Genomic DNA, 15,246 nt, shown 5'->3' with positions numbered 1-15,246 from the left:
AAATGTGAGAAGGAAATGTAGCTTAAAAAGGCTACAAATTAACATATTTAGATATTAATTCATAAATGAGCTTATTTTGTGCGCGTACACACTATCAACTCAGTGGTGCTGATGCAGGGCACGGGCACGGGCGCGCGCCGCGGCAGCGTGCCTGGAACGCGCGTTTATTGCAAGTCAGGACTCTGCGGCTGTCTCTGCGCATCCTCCCCGGCTCTCCCTCTGCAAACCGTGCAGCGACCCCGCCGTTAAGACGCACAAACACTCATCAGTCCGCTCCCTGCGCGATTTGTCGGTGTCGCCGCTGCAGAAGGAGGCCTGCACGCCGGTGTCTGAACTCCTCAGCGGGACGCGGTGCTGCGGTTGATCCGGTTCGGCCATGGCGCAGCCGAGGATACCCGGACGTATTCTGCTTGGATGAAGGACGCGTTGCGCATCGGATAAACCGGAAGATTCCTAAACTTTCTCGCGGTGAGGAAACCAAGAAGCCAGACGTTTTTGCCCCCGACCCCCCTCTGGGAAATTCGGTATTTGCCAATAATGATGTGATTCTCTGTTTTAGTGAATTCTGAACTCCCCAGCTGGTGGTCCGTGAACCTCAGTTTGGGCACCACCCTGCCAAAAAACAGACTGCTGTTTCCCTGCCTGTTTGTTTATTTGTTTGCACCCGCATTATCTGGAGGGGCGGTGTAAACAGTGCCAGCAGCAGCCATGATGGATGCGGCGGAGTGCGGGGTGAGGGTGATGTGCCGCTTCAGGCCCCTGAACGAGGCCGAAATAAACAGAGGAGACAAATACATCCCCAAATTCAAAGAGGACGACACGGTGGTCATAACGGCAAGTCTGTCCGCTCACTGTTTGCTGTGGTGTGTGTGTGTGTGTGTGTGTGTGTGTGTAGCTGGAAATACAAACACTGCAGTGTTTCAGAGGAGCAAAGTCACCTGGAGCTCTGCAGGCAGGCCGGGATGCCAGATGCGCAATAAGCCCTGCAGGAGATGTTATAGCGGTGTAACAATGATCTACCACCATATTACAGAGATACTGATGGCAGGCCTGTGTGTCAGAGGGTATTCAGTATATAATCAGTGAGTTCTACTCAGATACTCTGCAGGGATAAATGTCTAAATGTTTATACGACAGCACGACAGGCAGTACTAATCATCATAATTAAATATTTCGTTAATATAAAAATGCAAAACAATGTCATTGGACATCTACATTGTAAAATATTTTGATAATATACCAGTACAAGCAATAACAAACAAATAAAATGATGTGTTTACATCTCGTCAAATTCTGACATTTAAATGTAAATTAAATATTTAGAGTTAGAAACAGACAAGTCTAGAAAATACTTTATGTTTATTAAATACCAAAAAACACCAGCAGGGATAAACAGATCTCAGAGGATTAAAAAAGGCAGTTTATTTCAGATTTCAGAGAGCCAATCAGGACTAAGCTCAGCTGTGATGCGTTTCCTCTCAGCCATCTCAACATTGTGTGGAAAAAGCGACGAGAAAACAGCTTTAAAATCAAACTTTAACACAAAAATTAGAAGAACAATCATCTTTTAACCTCTATAGCCCGAGCGGAGACCATTTGGGCTTCGAGCGAGACCGTTTAGAGTGGTACCGTGGTTCCGAATGGACTTTATATTAAGAAATATCAAAAATGCTCCAGACATATTAAATATCGAATTAATGGAAAAAGTCCGAGCAACATCATCATACCAGCCACTGTAAACACTGCAAACACAATTATACATGAACTAATATCATATCTGGAAGATATCTAGAAGATTTGCCACAATTTTGGCCAAACATCGACGACCTATGCTCTCTCTATGGCTCTCACATCACGGAGCATGGATCGCACACGGCGGATGAACACATGCAGGAGGGGCACGATTCGACCCGGAAACGCACAGCGGCGTCGAAATTACTCTCTTTCAAACCGTTCAAAAGTTATGGGTATACATGCCAACATCAGCGACAGGTCACGAGAAAAGAAATTGGGTAAAAAAAAAAACTTACGTTTTGACGGTTTTTGCGATGAAAAACGGATGTATTCCAGCCGATTACGGCACAGCTCTAACCGCCATGTTCTGCTGCGTGTTTGTGACTGGTATCAATGCGCTGGGAGAATGAACGACAAAATGGCACCCGATTCTGTGAGGTGGACCAATCCATTTCGAGAGGGGTGTTCGCCCAGCATTTTGCGATTTTTAGTCAGTAAACAGACAGGGAGATTCTCAAACACCCCCGCATGGCTACCGTTGGACTATCCCGCGTCTAAAAGGTGTTTCATGAATAAATCGGCCGATCACAGGCCTTACCAGGTCACATACACACATTATGAGCCATTTATGTTTATGATTGACAGATATGACACATCATAACTGCTCAAAATTATTCCAAATGGTGTCAAACTGCTTTATTATGATGTATTGAACACTCTTAGTGATAAAGCAAGTGAATATATAGTTAATATGTAGTTATATAGTATATGAAATGAGTATACAGCAATGCAACAGCTGGTTCCGAAAATCAAAATTTTGATTTTTATGACCATTTATGCTGGCCTGCTTCACTCTGTCAAAGTAAAATATGTTGTGGGGACATGTAAAACGTGTTGTTCTATGACTGTGGCGTGGTTTTAGGCCAAGCCAGGCATTATTTTAAAAAAAATGTTCAATACAAGTGCTTTTTTTCAGGCGAACTGGAACGTTTTCAATTTGAGCTGTGCCATAAGTGTATCAGTTATTAACCAGTAACATATACACAATATTTACACAATTCAACACATCTCACAAGTGTTACCAGTATTAAACCATCAAAATTATTAAAATAGACCTTGTAGTTAGAGCTCGGGACTCTTTTGAGTATGGGTATGCAATTTTCGAGCAGAGGGCTAAAAATAGGGCTAGGGCTATAGAGGCCGTTTTTGGCTTATTTCAAAATTGATCCGGACAGATTTGCTGCAGAGGAATATTGATTTACAATTAAAGGAAGTGATCATTTGGAGGTCAGAGGTCACACTGACTCACCATTTTACAAGTGGAACTCAGGGAAGGCTGCTTCAGTGCCTTGTTTCTCCACAGTGACCGGCTACTTTTTAGCCTGAGGTTTATTTCTGTTTATTTCAGAGCATCTGTTGGGTCTAATGTTTGTTTTCTACTCCCTGGAAGCCCAGGTGGGTGGAGCTAACGCAGACATCTTCACAATCTGTGCCAGAACGTTTAGATTGTTTGTGAGAAATTCAGATTTTGTGAAAGTCATCCCTGACCAAAAACATGTGATGTTGTATTTTCCCAGCTGTTCTTGAACACTACATAATAGTTATGTCTAAAAAAACAGGGATGAGCAACTAAAATATGTCAAGATGATCTGTAAAAAATGACATTGCAGTGCGGCGTTTGTATGCAAGCAGACAGACAGACAGACAGGAAGTGAACCCAGCCACAGTGCGTTCATACAGAGCCGCTCACCATCAGCATCCTGCATTATTCATTCTGTTGCATCATCTTCCAGAAACACTGCTGTTCCGTCAGGACAAACTGCTCGTCACCGCCTCGTGCCGTCAGTCAAACTGCAGAAACACATTCCCGACACTCTGATACTGTGGGCGTCAGTGTTTTCTCTGCTTCATCTCGGGGCTCAGAGAGAGCGAGAGTGCTGCTCCTGCCGCCTCCCAAGTGCTGAGAGCGGCGCTTTCACAGCGACGAGGCTTTTAAACCCCCCGAGAGACAGAGACAGTAGTTGTACGAGGGCAGGAGGAATGATGGACAGACAGACTGGCAGCTGCTGGAGCATTTACACTTGTCCAGCAGAGAAACACGCAGCATGTAGCTGCAGCTCATCAAGTTTGTCAGTGGTTTCTAATCATGAAATGGTCTCATTTACTCTCAAGCATGCAGTAGTGTCTTGTTTGATGCATTGCAGTATATTTGTGTCATTAATGTGTCCCGTGTTGGTTTGAAACAGAGTAAACCCTACGTGTTCGACCGAGTGCTGCCTCCCAACACGTCACAGGGGCAAGTCTACGACCAGTGTGCCAAACAGATAGTTAAAGGTACCGTGACACATTGTTCTTATGTAACTCTAATCTATCTGCAATCTGCCCCTCATCTCTTATTTCATATTTTACATAAAAGTAAAGTCTCTTTACCCTCATTCTACCTTCTTATCTGCATTTAATGTCACTATCTGCTGCTGGATGTTGGTTGTTGAACATTTTAGATTATAAATAGCTGAGAAAACATGACACATCCTGAAGTTATGCAGGTTTACAATGTTTGAGGAGATTTTAGTAGATGTAGTACGTTTTATTATTATACACACATGGTATTGTCGTCACAATGGACAGCTGTTTTTCATGCCTGTTTTGGTGTCGCTCCAGATGTGCTGGGCGGTTACAACGGGACCATCTTCGCCTACGGACAGACGTCCTCCGGGAAGACACACACCATGGAGGTGAGACCCTCATTCAGTCCACCTCAACCATGACAGAGCTCTAACTGTCATGTCAGCAATTCCTCCACTTCTTCATAGACAATCAGTCAACCAGAGGATAAACCCCAGAGTCAGAGCCATTGACCTTTATTTTTTCCTCTCTAATCACAGGATTAGAGCACAGCCGGCATTGTGTAACAGACTTTGCACAAACACTAAAATCCAATCTCCTCCGATGGCTGAAAGATGAGGAATCAAAAGCCTGATAGAAGTTTCAGTTCCTGCAAACCTTCAAAGCTTTTCAGCAAGGCATTGATGTCTAAACTCACTGTGTGAAATGTACAGATTTTAAATGGAAAAAGTAGAATTCTTTGCACAAGTTGAACTCAAAGGAGATCGTCGTCCTGCATCATTCATTTCGAGATGAGTTCAAATCACTTCAGCCAGTAGACTAATCCACCAGACAGCAGTAATACTCTGATCTGTGAGTCTGTGATGAAAAACATCTGCTTCACTGTCTTTACATCCGATTTAAAAACTAGCTTCAAAGTTTAACAAACGTTTTTCCTGACGATGTGTGTTTTTTATAGCTGCAGCGTCACATCCCGCGGAGCGTCGTCCTGGTGTATTTGAATGCTTCCACATTAATAACATGAATATTCACTGCTGTGTTCAGGGGAAACTGCACGACCACCAGCTGATGGGAATCATCCCTCGCATCTCCCACGACATCTTCGACCACATCTACTCCATGGACGAGAACCTCGAGTTCCACATCAAGGTGAACAATAGCAAAAAACATTTGTCACAGCAGAAACATGAGAAAACAGTAGTGGACATTATACGTTTGGAGTTCTTCTGTGCAGGTTTCCTATTTTGAAATCTACATGGATAAGATCAGAGACCTGCTGGATGGTGAGTAACACTGTGCATCTCAAGTGTGTCACATTTAAGGTGAATCGGAGTATTTTGCATGATTACCCTGTTTTATTCAGTCTTTTTTTTATGATTCAACATGTGACCTTTGTGATTTTTTGTTCTGTTTGAAGTGTCGAAGACAAACCTCGCCGTGCATGAAGACAAAAACAGAGTTCCCTATGTGAAGGTTGGTAAACTGGCTTCATGTTTCATGATTAGTCAAGACTGTGATATTTCAGATTGTTGATTTTAGGATGCATACAAATTACATGGTCTCACTTTAAGTGCCCTGATTCCAGTCAAACATCTAAATACAAGGTGAACTGTGAATGCTTCTCTTTCTCTGTCAGGGTTGTACTGAGCGTTTTGTGTCCAGTCCAGAGGAGGTCATGGACGTCATCGATGAGGGCAAAAACAATCGGCATGTGGCAGTGACTAGTATGTATCTTTAAACGTGTATTTTAATATCAACCAAAGATATCTTTCTCTCAGTTGTTGTACTCGTCTTTCATATTTAATGTACAACAGTCCAGTGTGTAGGACCTGCACACACATGCTCCACAGCTTTTCCACCAAGAGCAGAATGAGAAATCTTGCAAATAGTGACCCTGCAAGATCCCTTGTCTTTGCAAAGTCTTGTATCCTGTCCCCTGTCTTTAGATGTGCCAGTGCATCTCCTAGTGTATGGTAAGCATTACATGCATGGGGCACAGCGGACCCAGGTGTGTGCCATCATGCTGATTACCCTCCAGCAGGTGTGCAGCCCTGCAGACAGAAACAGAGCAACAGCAGAACAGAACGTTCACTAACTCCTCTGTAATCTCATTTTAGAGTACAGAGTACAATAAAGTAGAAATATAAAGTACAATAGAAGTACCTCTGAATTGTGCTTAAGTACTTAGTTACTTTCCAGCACTGAGCTACATCCATGTAATAAGCAGAAGTTGCAGTGGTGACCTGTGATTCTTTTTCCTAGACATGAATGAGCACAGCTCTCGCAGCCACAGCATCTTCCTCATCAACATCAAGCAGGAAAACATGGAGACGGAGAAGAAGCTGTCGGGGAAGCTCTACCTGGTCGACCTGGCGGGCAGCGAGAAGGTAACCCTGAGAGCGAGATCAGGAAGATAAGAGTTCATGTAGAGCGGACGTGATATCTAATCTGTTTGAACAGGTCAGTAAGACGGGAGCAGAGGGAGCCGTGTTGGATGAGGCGAAGAACATCAACAAGTCTCTGTCAGCGCTGGGAAACGTCATTTCAGCTCTGGCCGAGGGAACGGTAGGTCCCCCGCAGTTAGCTCCACCTCCACGTATCTGAAGAACGTGAATTAAGTGCGTTTACTTTTCAGAAATCCCACGTGCCGTACAGAGACAGTAAGATGACTCGGATCCTGCAGGACTCTCTGGGGGGAAACTGTCGCACCACCATCATCATCTGCTGCTCGCCGTCCGTCTACAACGAGTCCGAGACCAAGTCCACGCTCATGTTTGGACAGAGGTACCTAAACGTGACCTTTTGTGTGTGTGTGTGTGTGATGGGTGGCATTATTAGGGCTGTGGCTGACGTCAGTGTTGAAAACAAGCAACCAGATGGCTTTTAGTTTCCCACTGTGCATCTGGGTTTGTTTCTATGTATAGATCCTCTGATCAAACTCTCCACACCTTGATGTGTCTAAAAAGACATATATTGACATTCTTTTGACATTTGAAGACATTATTTTCATGACTTTTGTGTGTCGTGTTTGTAGCGTGTGCAAAGAGAAAAATCCAGCTGTAAAAAGTCAAACAAGAGTGTCAGTTCAAACTGACTGTAATAAAAGACGAAGTAATCATTCATCGGTCGCTGCTGCAGTGATGAATGATTACTGTGCAGCCATCTGCCCACTGCTGAGGAGAGACTGAGAGGAAATGATGAGTTTGAGCCCAGAATGAGACTTCCAGCATTAGAGGGATCAGAACTTCCTGCAGACAGATGCAACAGTTAATTCATCTGTAGTCCAACATGCTGCGACATTTGATATCACAGTACTGTACTTTAATTTAACATCAAATTTTACACTGAAACAGCTGAGTGTGTTGAATTGAATTCTAATTACTGTGTTGAGTTTTATTCACAAATTGCAGTATTTGTGGCTACGTTTGGTATTTGTGAGTGGTACCTTGTTTTAAAGTTGACCCTTTTTTATTGCTTTATTGCACTTAGAGCTACTGTATGTAACTCTTTTGTCCCACACTAACAGGTGCCACAAAGCAGACAGTAGAGTGAGGGAACAGCTACACTGAGTCTAATCAAGCACATTAAATGAAAGCAGCTGTGTACGTAGACTGTGGCTATGCAAAGGCTGTTTAACATATCTGTTAACTTCCAAACAAACCTAACTTTAGAGCCAAGACCATCAAGAACACAGTGTCCGTGAACCTGGAGCTGACGGCCGAAGAGTGGAAGAAGAAATATGAGAAGGAGAAGGAGAAGAACAAGAGCCTGAAAACCGTCATCCAGAGGCTGGAGGCTGAACTGAACCGCTGGAGGAACGGTGAGATACAAAGACGCGGAGGAAAACACCAAAGTCACACAATAGCACAAACAAACGAAGCCAATCGAGGCAGCAGCCTCTCAGACCACCAACTCACATGTTCTGTGAGGTGAAATGACTGTTGTTGTCGATGGAGTCTGGCTAGACTGGTGTAGAATATGTTTTGCTGCATGGTCACTAATCCACACTATCAACATCCTGCAGACATCATGTAACAGTAGATACATAAACACACTATGAAGGGCTTCATACTATCTGTTTTGTTTGTCTCTCTTCTGAGACCGCAGTGACTCCTTAACATCATCCTCGCCCTTTTTCCCATCATCTCTGTTGCATGGTAACTGCTCTCCCTTCTCTTTGCTTTATTGTCTCTCTCCCTCGATGCCTCCCCCTCTCTCTCTGGCCATTGCTTTTTTTAATTCTTTTAATTCCCATGCTGATAACCCTCCCCCTCCGTAGCAACAAATCAGCTGCAGCCTCTACAGCCTACGCTCCGTACACAGACATGTAGCTGGACACACACACACACACACACACACACACACACACACACACACACACACACACACACACACACACACACACACACACACACACACACACACACACACACACACACACACACACACACACACACACACACTATGCTGATGCAGTGTTTCTGCCATGACTCAGCCGCTGGCTCCGTGCCGAGCCTTTTAAACGGAGCAGCTCTTTTCGTTCTCACTCTCTCCTCCTCTCCATCTTCTCATTTGCTGATGACTTTAGTCACAATTAAGAATAATTACAGTACTAGTCTTTACGTGCTGAGGTCAACATAACCAGAGATAAATATGATTTTACTGTCATATGTGTATTACTACACAGTGTGTTGTGTCATGGCTTTTACTCCACACCCCTTGAAATCAAGCTTACATAACACAATACGAAGCGATCTAACCGATGAGTCCACGTTACAGGGGAGAACGTCCCTGAGGAGGAGCAGCTGAGCTCTAAAGATCAGAAGAGCGTCGAGCCGTGCGACAACACCCCCGTCATCGACAACCTGCTGCCGCCCGTGGGAGGCGTCTCTGTTTCTGGTGACGAGCGGAGCAAATACGAGGAGGACATCAGCAACCTGTACAAACAGCTGGATGACAAGGTGACACTGATGAAGAGGCTGATGTTCCTCCTCATCACCTTCCTCTTTATTGTCTATACCTCTTTCTTTGCAAACTATATCCCAAAAGCACGTTTGATATGGTTCACTATGGAGACTGTAAACAGACATTTGTACAGTACAGATTCATTGAAAGAAGAACAAAAACCTTGCAGTATACATCTGCACTGTTAATACTTATTTACTGACTTAATATCCTCTGATTATTTCTACAGGATGATGAGATCAACCAACACAGTCAGCTGGCGGAGAAACTCAAGGAGCAGATGATGGACCAGGAAGAGGTTTATCTCCCAGCCCATGGAACTTTCATTTTCTGTTTTATGAACTATATATGCACGTTAGTTTATGTTGGTATACACGTGTGTATGTCCAGCTGCTGGCGTCGACGAGGCGCGACTACGAGAAGATCCAGGTGGAGCTGTGTCGGCTGCAGACGGAGAACGAGCTGGCCAAGGACGAGGTGAAGGAGGTGCTGCAGGCCCTGGAGGAGCTGGCCGTCAACTACGACCAGAAGAGCCAAGAGGTGGAGGACAGGGATCAGACCAACCTGCAGCTGATCGAGGAGCTGCAGCACAAGACGGTGAGCGGACTGCACAAAGATCCCCGCCATCTTTTTTTTCTTGTATCCTAATATTTATATAAAAAGAAATGCATACATACATGTGTATAGTTATTTATATTTCAATCAAAACTAGGAAAATAACTTGCGTGTGTTGTGGACAGGCGTTGCTGACGGCGGTGCAGAGGGAGCTGACTCAGCTGCAGGAGCTGAGCGGCCTGCAGAGGAAGAGAGCCGCCGAGGTCCTCAACCTGCTGCTGCGTGACCTCAGCGACATCGGCGCCATCATCGGCACCAGCGACGTGAAGATCGGCGCGGTGAGAACGGACACGCACACAAACGCACGCTCACGCATCCTCTCTCTCGCACTCACGTACTAACCTCCTGCTCCTCGCTCAGTCCTCAGAGACGAAGGGGAACGGCTCGGCGGTGGAGGAGGAGTTCACCGTGGCTCGCCTCTACATCAGCAAGATGAAGTCCGAGGTCAAGTCTCTGGTGAACCGCAGCAAGCAGCTGGAGAGCGCTCAGGCCGACGCCCACCACAAGATCCAGGCAAATGACAAGGAGCTGGCGTCCTGTCAGCTCCTCATCTCCCAGGTATCCATCACCTTGTCTTGTGAGAGATGCAGCTCCTTATCTGAAGTGCAGTGATCTCTGGGAGTCCTACATTTGAGTTTTTGCTCAAACATCCATGGTGTCTGTGGTGTCCCCCTTGTGTGCAGCACCAGGCCAAGATCAAGTCTCTGACTGACTACATGCAGAACATGGAGCAGAAGAAGAGGCAGCTGGAGGAGAGTCAGGACGCTCTGACCGAGGAGCTCACCAAACTGCAGGGTCAGCGCACCAAACTACATTGTCTTTATTTCCTGTTCTCGCTGTTAACCCAGTTACTTACTCACCGATAGATTGAAACAATTCATCTTCTTTGTTGGGTCTCAGAGAAAAGACATGAGGTGTCAGGGGAGGAGAAGGAGAAGGAGGACATCAGCAGACCGGATGGAGACGAGGACATCAAGGTGACCGGAAAGCACGGATGGAAAACAGTCGAATGATTTGATTTTTATTTGAATGACAAATCTGTAATCTGTATTTCCGTCTCCACCCGTCCTCCAGAAAACGCTGGAGGAGCAGCTGGAGAACCACAGGGAGGCTCACCAGAAGCAGCTCAGCCGCCTCCGAGACGAGATCGAAGACAAGCAGAGGATGCAGGACGAACTCACAGAGTAAGGACACATCAGCGCTGGTGACGTCCAGTTGTATTTTATTTTATTATTATTGTAGAATAATGCCCGATGCTTGTGCTGCTATCCACCAATGTGGACCCCTAGACCCAGCATGGGTTTTGATCTATCTTGCATGACAATGAATGCGTGAAGAAGTATTTTTATAAATGGCATCTTGGGTTTCACAAGCCCTCCATTCAGTGCACAGAGTTCAGGGTTCAGCTTGAGCTTGATTTCTACTCAAGTGCATTTTTGAGACTGTTGAGAAGGAGAAGAGAACGTGTGTGTGTGTGTGTGTGTGTGTGAAGTGAAGCTCGGTGAATAGAGCATTACATACTGACTTTCTTTAGGGAGAATCAGTCCAGTAAGTCAAGAACTTCTACTTAAATGTGGGACTGTGGTGGGAAGCTCCGGTTTAAACTTCAAAGTAAAACAATGCTTGTTTATTTGTCTATTTATTTTTGTTCCTCATTCATTTTCTGTCATCTCTCTGTTGCTGTCACAGGTCTCAAAAGGTCCAAAAAATGACTTCTCTATTTGTTGCCACGTCTCTTTCTCTCTCAGTCTAAACCAGGGTCTGTTATTGGAGCAGGGGAGACTTATGTCGGACTACGACAAACTGAAGGCTGAAGAGCAGGAGAAGGATGCAAAGCTACAGAAACTCATGTAGGCATCTAACTGCACCGTTATTAATTAGTGCCGGATGTAGTACAAGTTGATCTGTAAATGCTGGTGTTAATGTCTCTGTTTTGTGTCCAGAGTGCTGAATGAACAGAGCGAGCAGGCCAGAGAGGACTTGAAGGGCTTGGAGGAGACTGTGGTAAGTGTCTGAAAGTAAAGAAACAGTCATAGTATAGCGTGTCGAAAAAAGTGAAGGATAGGATTTACCAAGGATAGGCATGTTACTGATTGTCAGAGATAGTCTCCCTTTGTCAGGGTGTGCAGGTGTCAGTGTATGATAGGCCCCGACACCTGCTCAGGACAAAGGGAGACTGTTTCTCAGAGTCATTTTCTTTCTTTCCATAAAAATAACACCACATTGGCAGCTGGTGGTCATATATTTTTCCATAACCCCCCTGGCTACATCCCTCTGAAACCGCCAGTGGGGACCCCCACTGCGACATTACGGACTCGGCAACTGTGGGACTCGAACCCACTGCACACCATGGTTGAAGGAGCAAACCATGGCAGTTATTACCACGCTACCAGTCACTTTTGCATCAGGACCTCTTCTCTTGGCGTATTTGACTCTACGATTGCGCGTCAAGCCTCAAAAACCGTCACACCTTATAAGGATCAAACACGCAGTCTCTCGGGTTGCGGCCCTTCCGCCGTCCACCTGAGCTATTCCACGTCACACACTTCAATTGTTGTTTGTCGTATTTGAATCTGCGATTTCGCGTTTCTTTTTCACCCTTTGGATCATTTGTGTTTGTTCAATATATTGACAGTTTCTCTCACAGTTTTCAGTCTTTCCTCTTTCACTTTTTGTGTGGACAGTTCGATATACATTGCTGGCTTTATCCTTTGAGGATTTAATTGTATAAACGTCAATTGTGTCTAATTCTAACCTTCTGAATTGTTTTGCTTTTGTTCTCTCAGGCCAAGGAGCTACAGACTCTGCACAACCTGCGCAAACTCTTCGTTCAGGATCTCACCACGCGGGTTAAGAAGGTACATAACCTTCCCTCCTCTGGTTATTTGGTGTCATTCATCTGCCAGTTTAACACAAAGCTCTGTGGGGTTTTTTTTTTCCCCAAAGAGTGCAGAGCTGGACTGTGAGGAGGGACTTGGAAATGTGGCCCAGAAACAGAAGATCTCCTTCCTGGAGAACAACTTGGAACAGCTCACCAAGGTCCACAAGCAGGTAACATAATCAAACTGAAGACTATACAAGAAATAAATGAAATATTAAAATAAAATAAAATATACCCCTTTGACGTATAAAGTAGTTTAATGGAAACACTGAAGTACATTGTACTTTCCACCGCTGCCCTCAGCTGGTGCGAGACAACGCAGACCTTCGCTGCGAGCTGCCCAAGCTGGAGAAGCGTCTGAGGGCCACGGCCGAGCGAGTCAAAGCCCTGGAGAACGCCCTGAAGGAGGCCAAGGAGAACGCCATGAGGGACCGCAAGCGCTACCAGCAGGAAGTGGACCGCATCAAAGAGGCCGTCCGGGCCAAGAACATGGCCAGGAGGGGGTTCTCTGCACAGATCGGTGAGCTGACGGTCAAGATTCAAGACTTTGATAGAAGGGAAAATACAACATGTTCCTGAATAGCCACTTTCGTTTCTTGTTTGTGCCTCAGCAAAGCCCATCCGACCAGGCCATCATCCGCTGTCATCGCCCATCAGCAGCTCCATCAGAGCCGGTGCCGTCTACGCCCACAACTAAAACCACCGCAGCAAGTTCACCCTGTGAGTAATACATTATAATACATTCTACATTCTTGTGAAAGTATTTGTTTCAGCCTTCTCATATTTTGTTTATTGAATTGAGACAGATTGATGATTTCACCGATAACGAATCGTGAAAATTTGGATTTAAAAACAATAAACTAGACATAAAATGTTCCGCAATCTCATTAAAACGAATGCTTCGTTTCTTCCCGCAGACTGAACTGAAGCATGCCCATCGCCACACCCGGAACCACAAGCCCCACCCCTCCTGTTGGAGCACCAATGGGAGGCCATCACCACAGACCGTCACCGCTCAGAGAAGCAACATCCACAGTGTATATACTGATATGAGGTGTAAACATATTTAATTTGCTGAATGTAGATATCAGAGGCCTCGTTTAGAAAATGTCCCAAATTATGCTTTCAGGAAAAAAGAAGATCCAAACCAATTTTCTGTGATTCTCCTGATTTCATTTGTATTTATATTCATGCATCTGTTGCATAACTTCAATCTATAAATGAGGCCCCGATCGAGACAGAAACGAGAAGTGTACCAGCTGATTTAGGACTGTGACTCTCCAAAGCTGGAGGAGCACGTAGATCTTTAGGGTTACCAATTCATCTTCAACCAGCACTCATTCATTTAAAAGAATAGTTTGATATTTTGGGAGCGTGCTTCTCGTCGAGAAGATGAGAAGATTTGTACCAATCAACATGCAGAGTGGTATCAATCCTCTCGTCTAACTCGCTGCAAAAAAAGCAAATATGTCCCGAAATGTCCAAGTATTCCTTTAAGAATCACATGTTTTGGGGCCAACAGTCGGCGCCATTGCAGCTAAAGCCTTTGAGTTTCTCACCTTGATGACGTCATAATTAAGACACTTTGTGCAGACAAAAACACTATTTGCGACAACATATTGTCTGTTAAAGCGTTTCCCCACTAACACCTAATACTGATGCTAATGTCTTGTTGTTGGAGTGTTTGTCTTTTGTTTTTTACATTTTCCCAGTTACTTCTTTTGTCTCCCAATAGGTGATAATCAAAAATCAAACACTACAAAGCTTAAAAAATAAGGTATGTCCCCTGCTGAGATATCTATTAAGTATGAAGCAATCCTAATTAAACTGTTTAATGACTGACAATTATTTCTTAGTTGTTGCGATTGACTGCATCTGTAAGTCCTGCAGGGACACTGACCAGCCAATCAGGCGTTCCCGGGACTCACAGCAGTGCTCCAGTCAGCTTAGTTATGTTATCATAGGAGAGTACAGCAGGAAAAGGAAAGCCTCCTCTGGTCAACTAGCTCCTGATCAGCCAATCAGAGACCTTTTAAAACAAAGAGATAATGACAGATCAATGAATTCCCCCTCGACCAATCCTAGAAAAGTCTGTTTTCCACTCTGCCACACCGTGTGCCTTTAGATACACCTGAACTTACATATTATTTCCACAGGTAAAAACATACTTGCCAGGTTTTGCAGAATAACTTCCACTTCCTAAATTGAAAGCAAGAGATTGTAATCGATGAGACCCGTTCAATCAAAAGATATATCGGATGTCTGTGCTGCTCCGTCTTCCTGCTGCCAGTTTAGCATGTTTTTGAACGCACAATATTATCTCAAGATGATATTCTTAGTTGCCGAGAGCGATGATACAAAGGGCAACTTTCTAGGCAACAGAGAGTCGGGTTGCCAGGAGAATATCAGCGTCTTTATTTGATGTTTATTTTCTGTACATGGTGAATAAATGAATGTAACTGCATGGAGCTTGTGTTAAAGGCATGCTCGGGGAGGACGGACTGAGGCCATTTGTATACACCATGCATTACCTCACAGTGATGGACATTTTGTTTGCAAAACGCTTTTTCAGTTGTTTGTTTTGGCTGTGGCATCATATCTCTGAATATACCTACATCTGATGCTATTAAAGCTGATATAAATCTATTTCACTTTCATTTATCTTCGTTTGTTTTCGTCAAAAAAAGACGGGCTTTCAGGTATTT

The 15,246-nt window shown here is 44.6% G+C and overlaps 1 protein-coding gene across 1 annotated transcript; it reads left to right on the top strand.

Annotated features, from left to right (window-relative positions):
* Positions 1 to 175: 175 nt before the first annotated feature.
* LOC142952978 (kinesin heavy chain-like) lies at positions 176 to 15,188 on the top strand. Its single transcript, XM_076095024.1, has 26 exons — positions 176 to 834; positions 3,981 to 4,068; positions 4,396 to 4,469; positions 5,125 to 5,229; positions 5,315 to 5,363; positions 5,498 to 5,553; positions 5,717 to 5,804; positions 6,343 to 6,467; positions 6,541 to 6,645; positions 6,716 to 6,864; positions 7,752 to 7,900; positions 8,860 to 9,041; positions 9,275 to 9,343; positions 9,436 to 9,642; positions 9,786 to 9,938; positions 10,021 to 10,218; positions 10,344 to 10,455; positions 10,561 to 10,637; positions 10,735 to 10,844; positions 11,409 to 11,510; positions 11,604 to 11,664; positions 12,447 to 12,518; positions 12,607 to 12,711; positions 12,845 to 13,061; positions 13,153 to 13,261; positions 13,459 to 15,188. The coding sequence occupies exons 1-25, from the start codon at positions 709 to 711 to the stop codon at positions 13,236 to 13,238; spliced, it is 2,865 nt and encodes a 954-aa protein (XP_075951139.1). The 5' UTR covers positions 176 to 708; the 3' UTR covers positions 13,239 to 13,261; positions 13,459 to 15,188.
* Positions 15,189 to 15,246: the final 58 nt, after the last annotated feature.

Source organism: Anarhichas minor, unplaced genomic scaffold, assembly GCF_050575085.1.
Source record: "Anarhichas minor isolate MPS153535 unplaced genomic scaffold, ASM5057508v1 ptg000018l, whole genome shotgun sequence".
Classification (NCBI taxonomy): Eukaryota; Metazoa; Chordata; class Actinopteri; order Perciformes; family Anarhichadidae; genus Anarhichas; species Anarhichas minor.
Note: the sequence above shows the minus strand (reverse complement) of the source record. Positions and strands in the feature narration are given on the sequence as shown.

Excerpts from the sequence above, each read along its gene's own strand:
- LOC142952978 (XM_076095024.1), top strand. The coding sequence starts at position 709 with ATGATGGATGCGGCGGAGTGCGGGGTGAGGGTGATGTGCCGCTTCAGG. Across the intron at positions 6,646-6,715 it reads CAGCTCTGGCCGAGGGAACG|AAATCCCACGTGCCGTACAG; the intron begins GTAGGTCCCCCG and ends TTTACTTTTCAG. Across the intron at positions 9,939-10,020 it reads GCGACGTGAAGATCGGCGCG|TCCTCAGAGACGAAGGGGAA; the intron begins GTGAGAACGGAC and ends CTCCTCGCTCAG.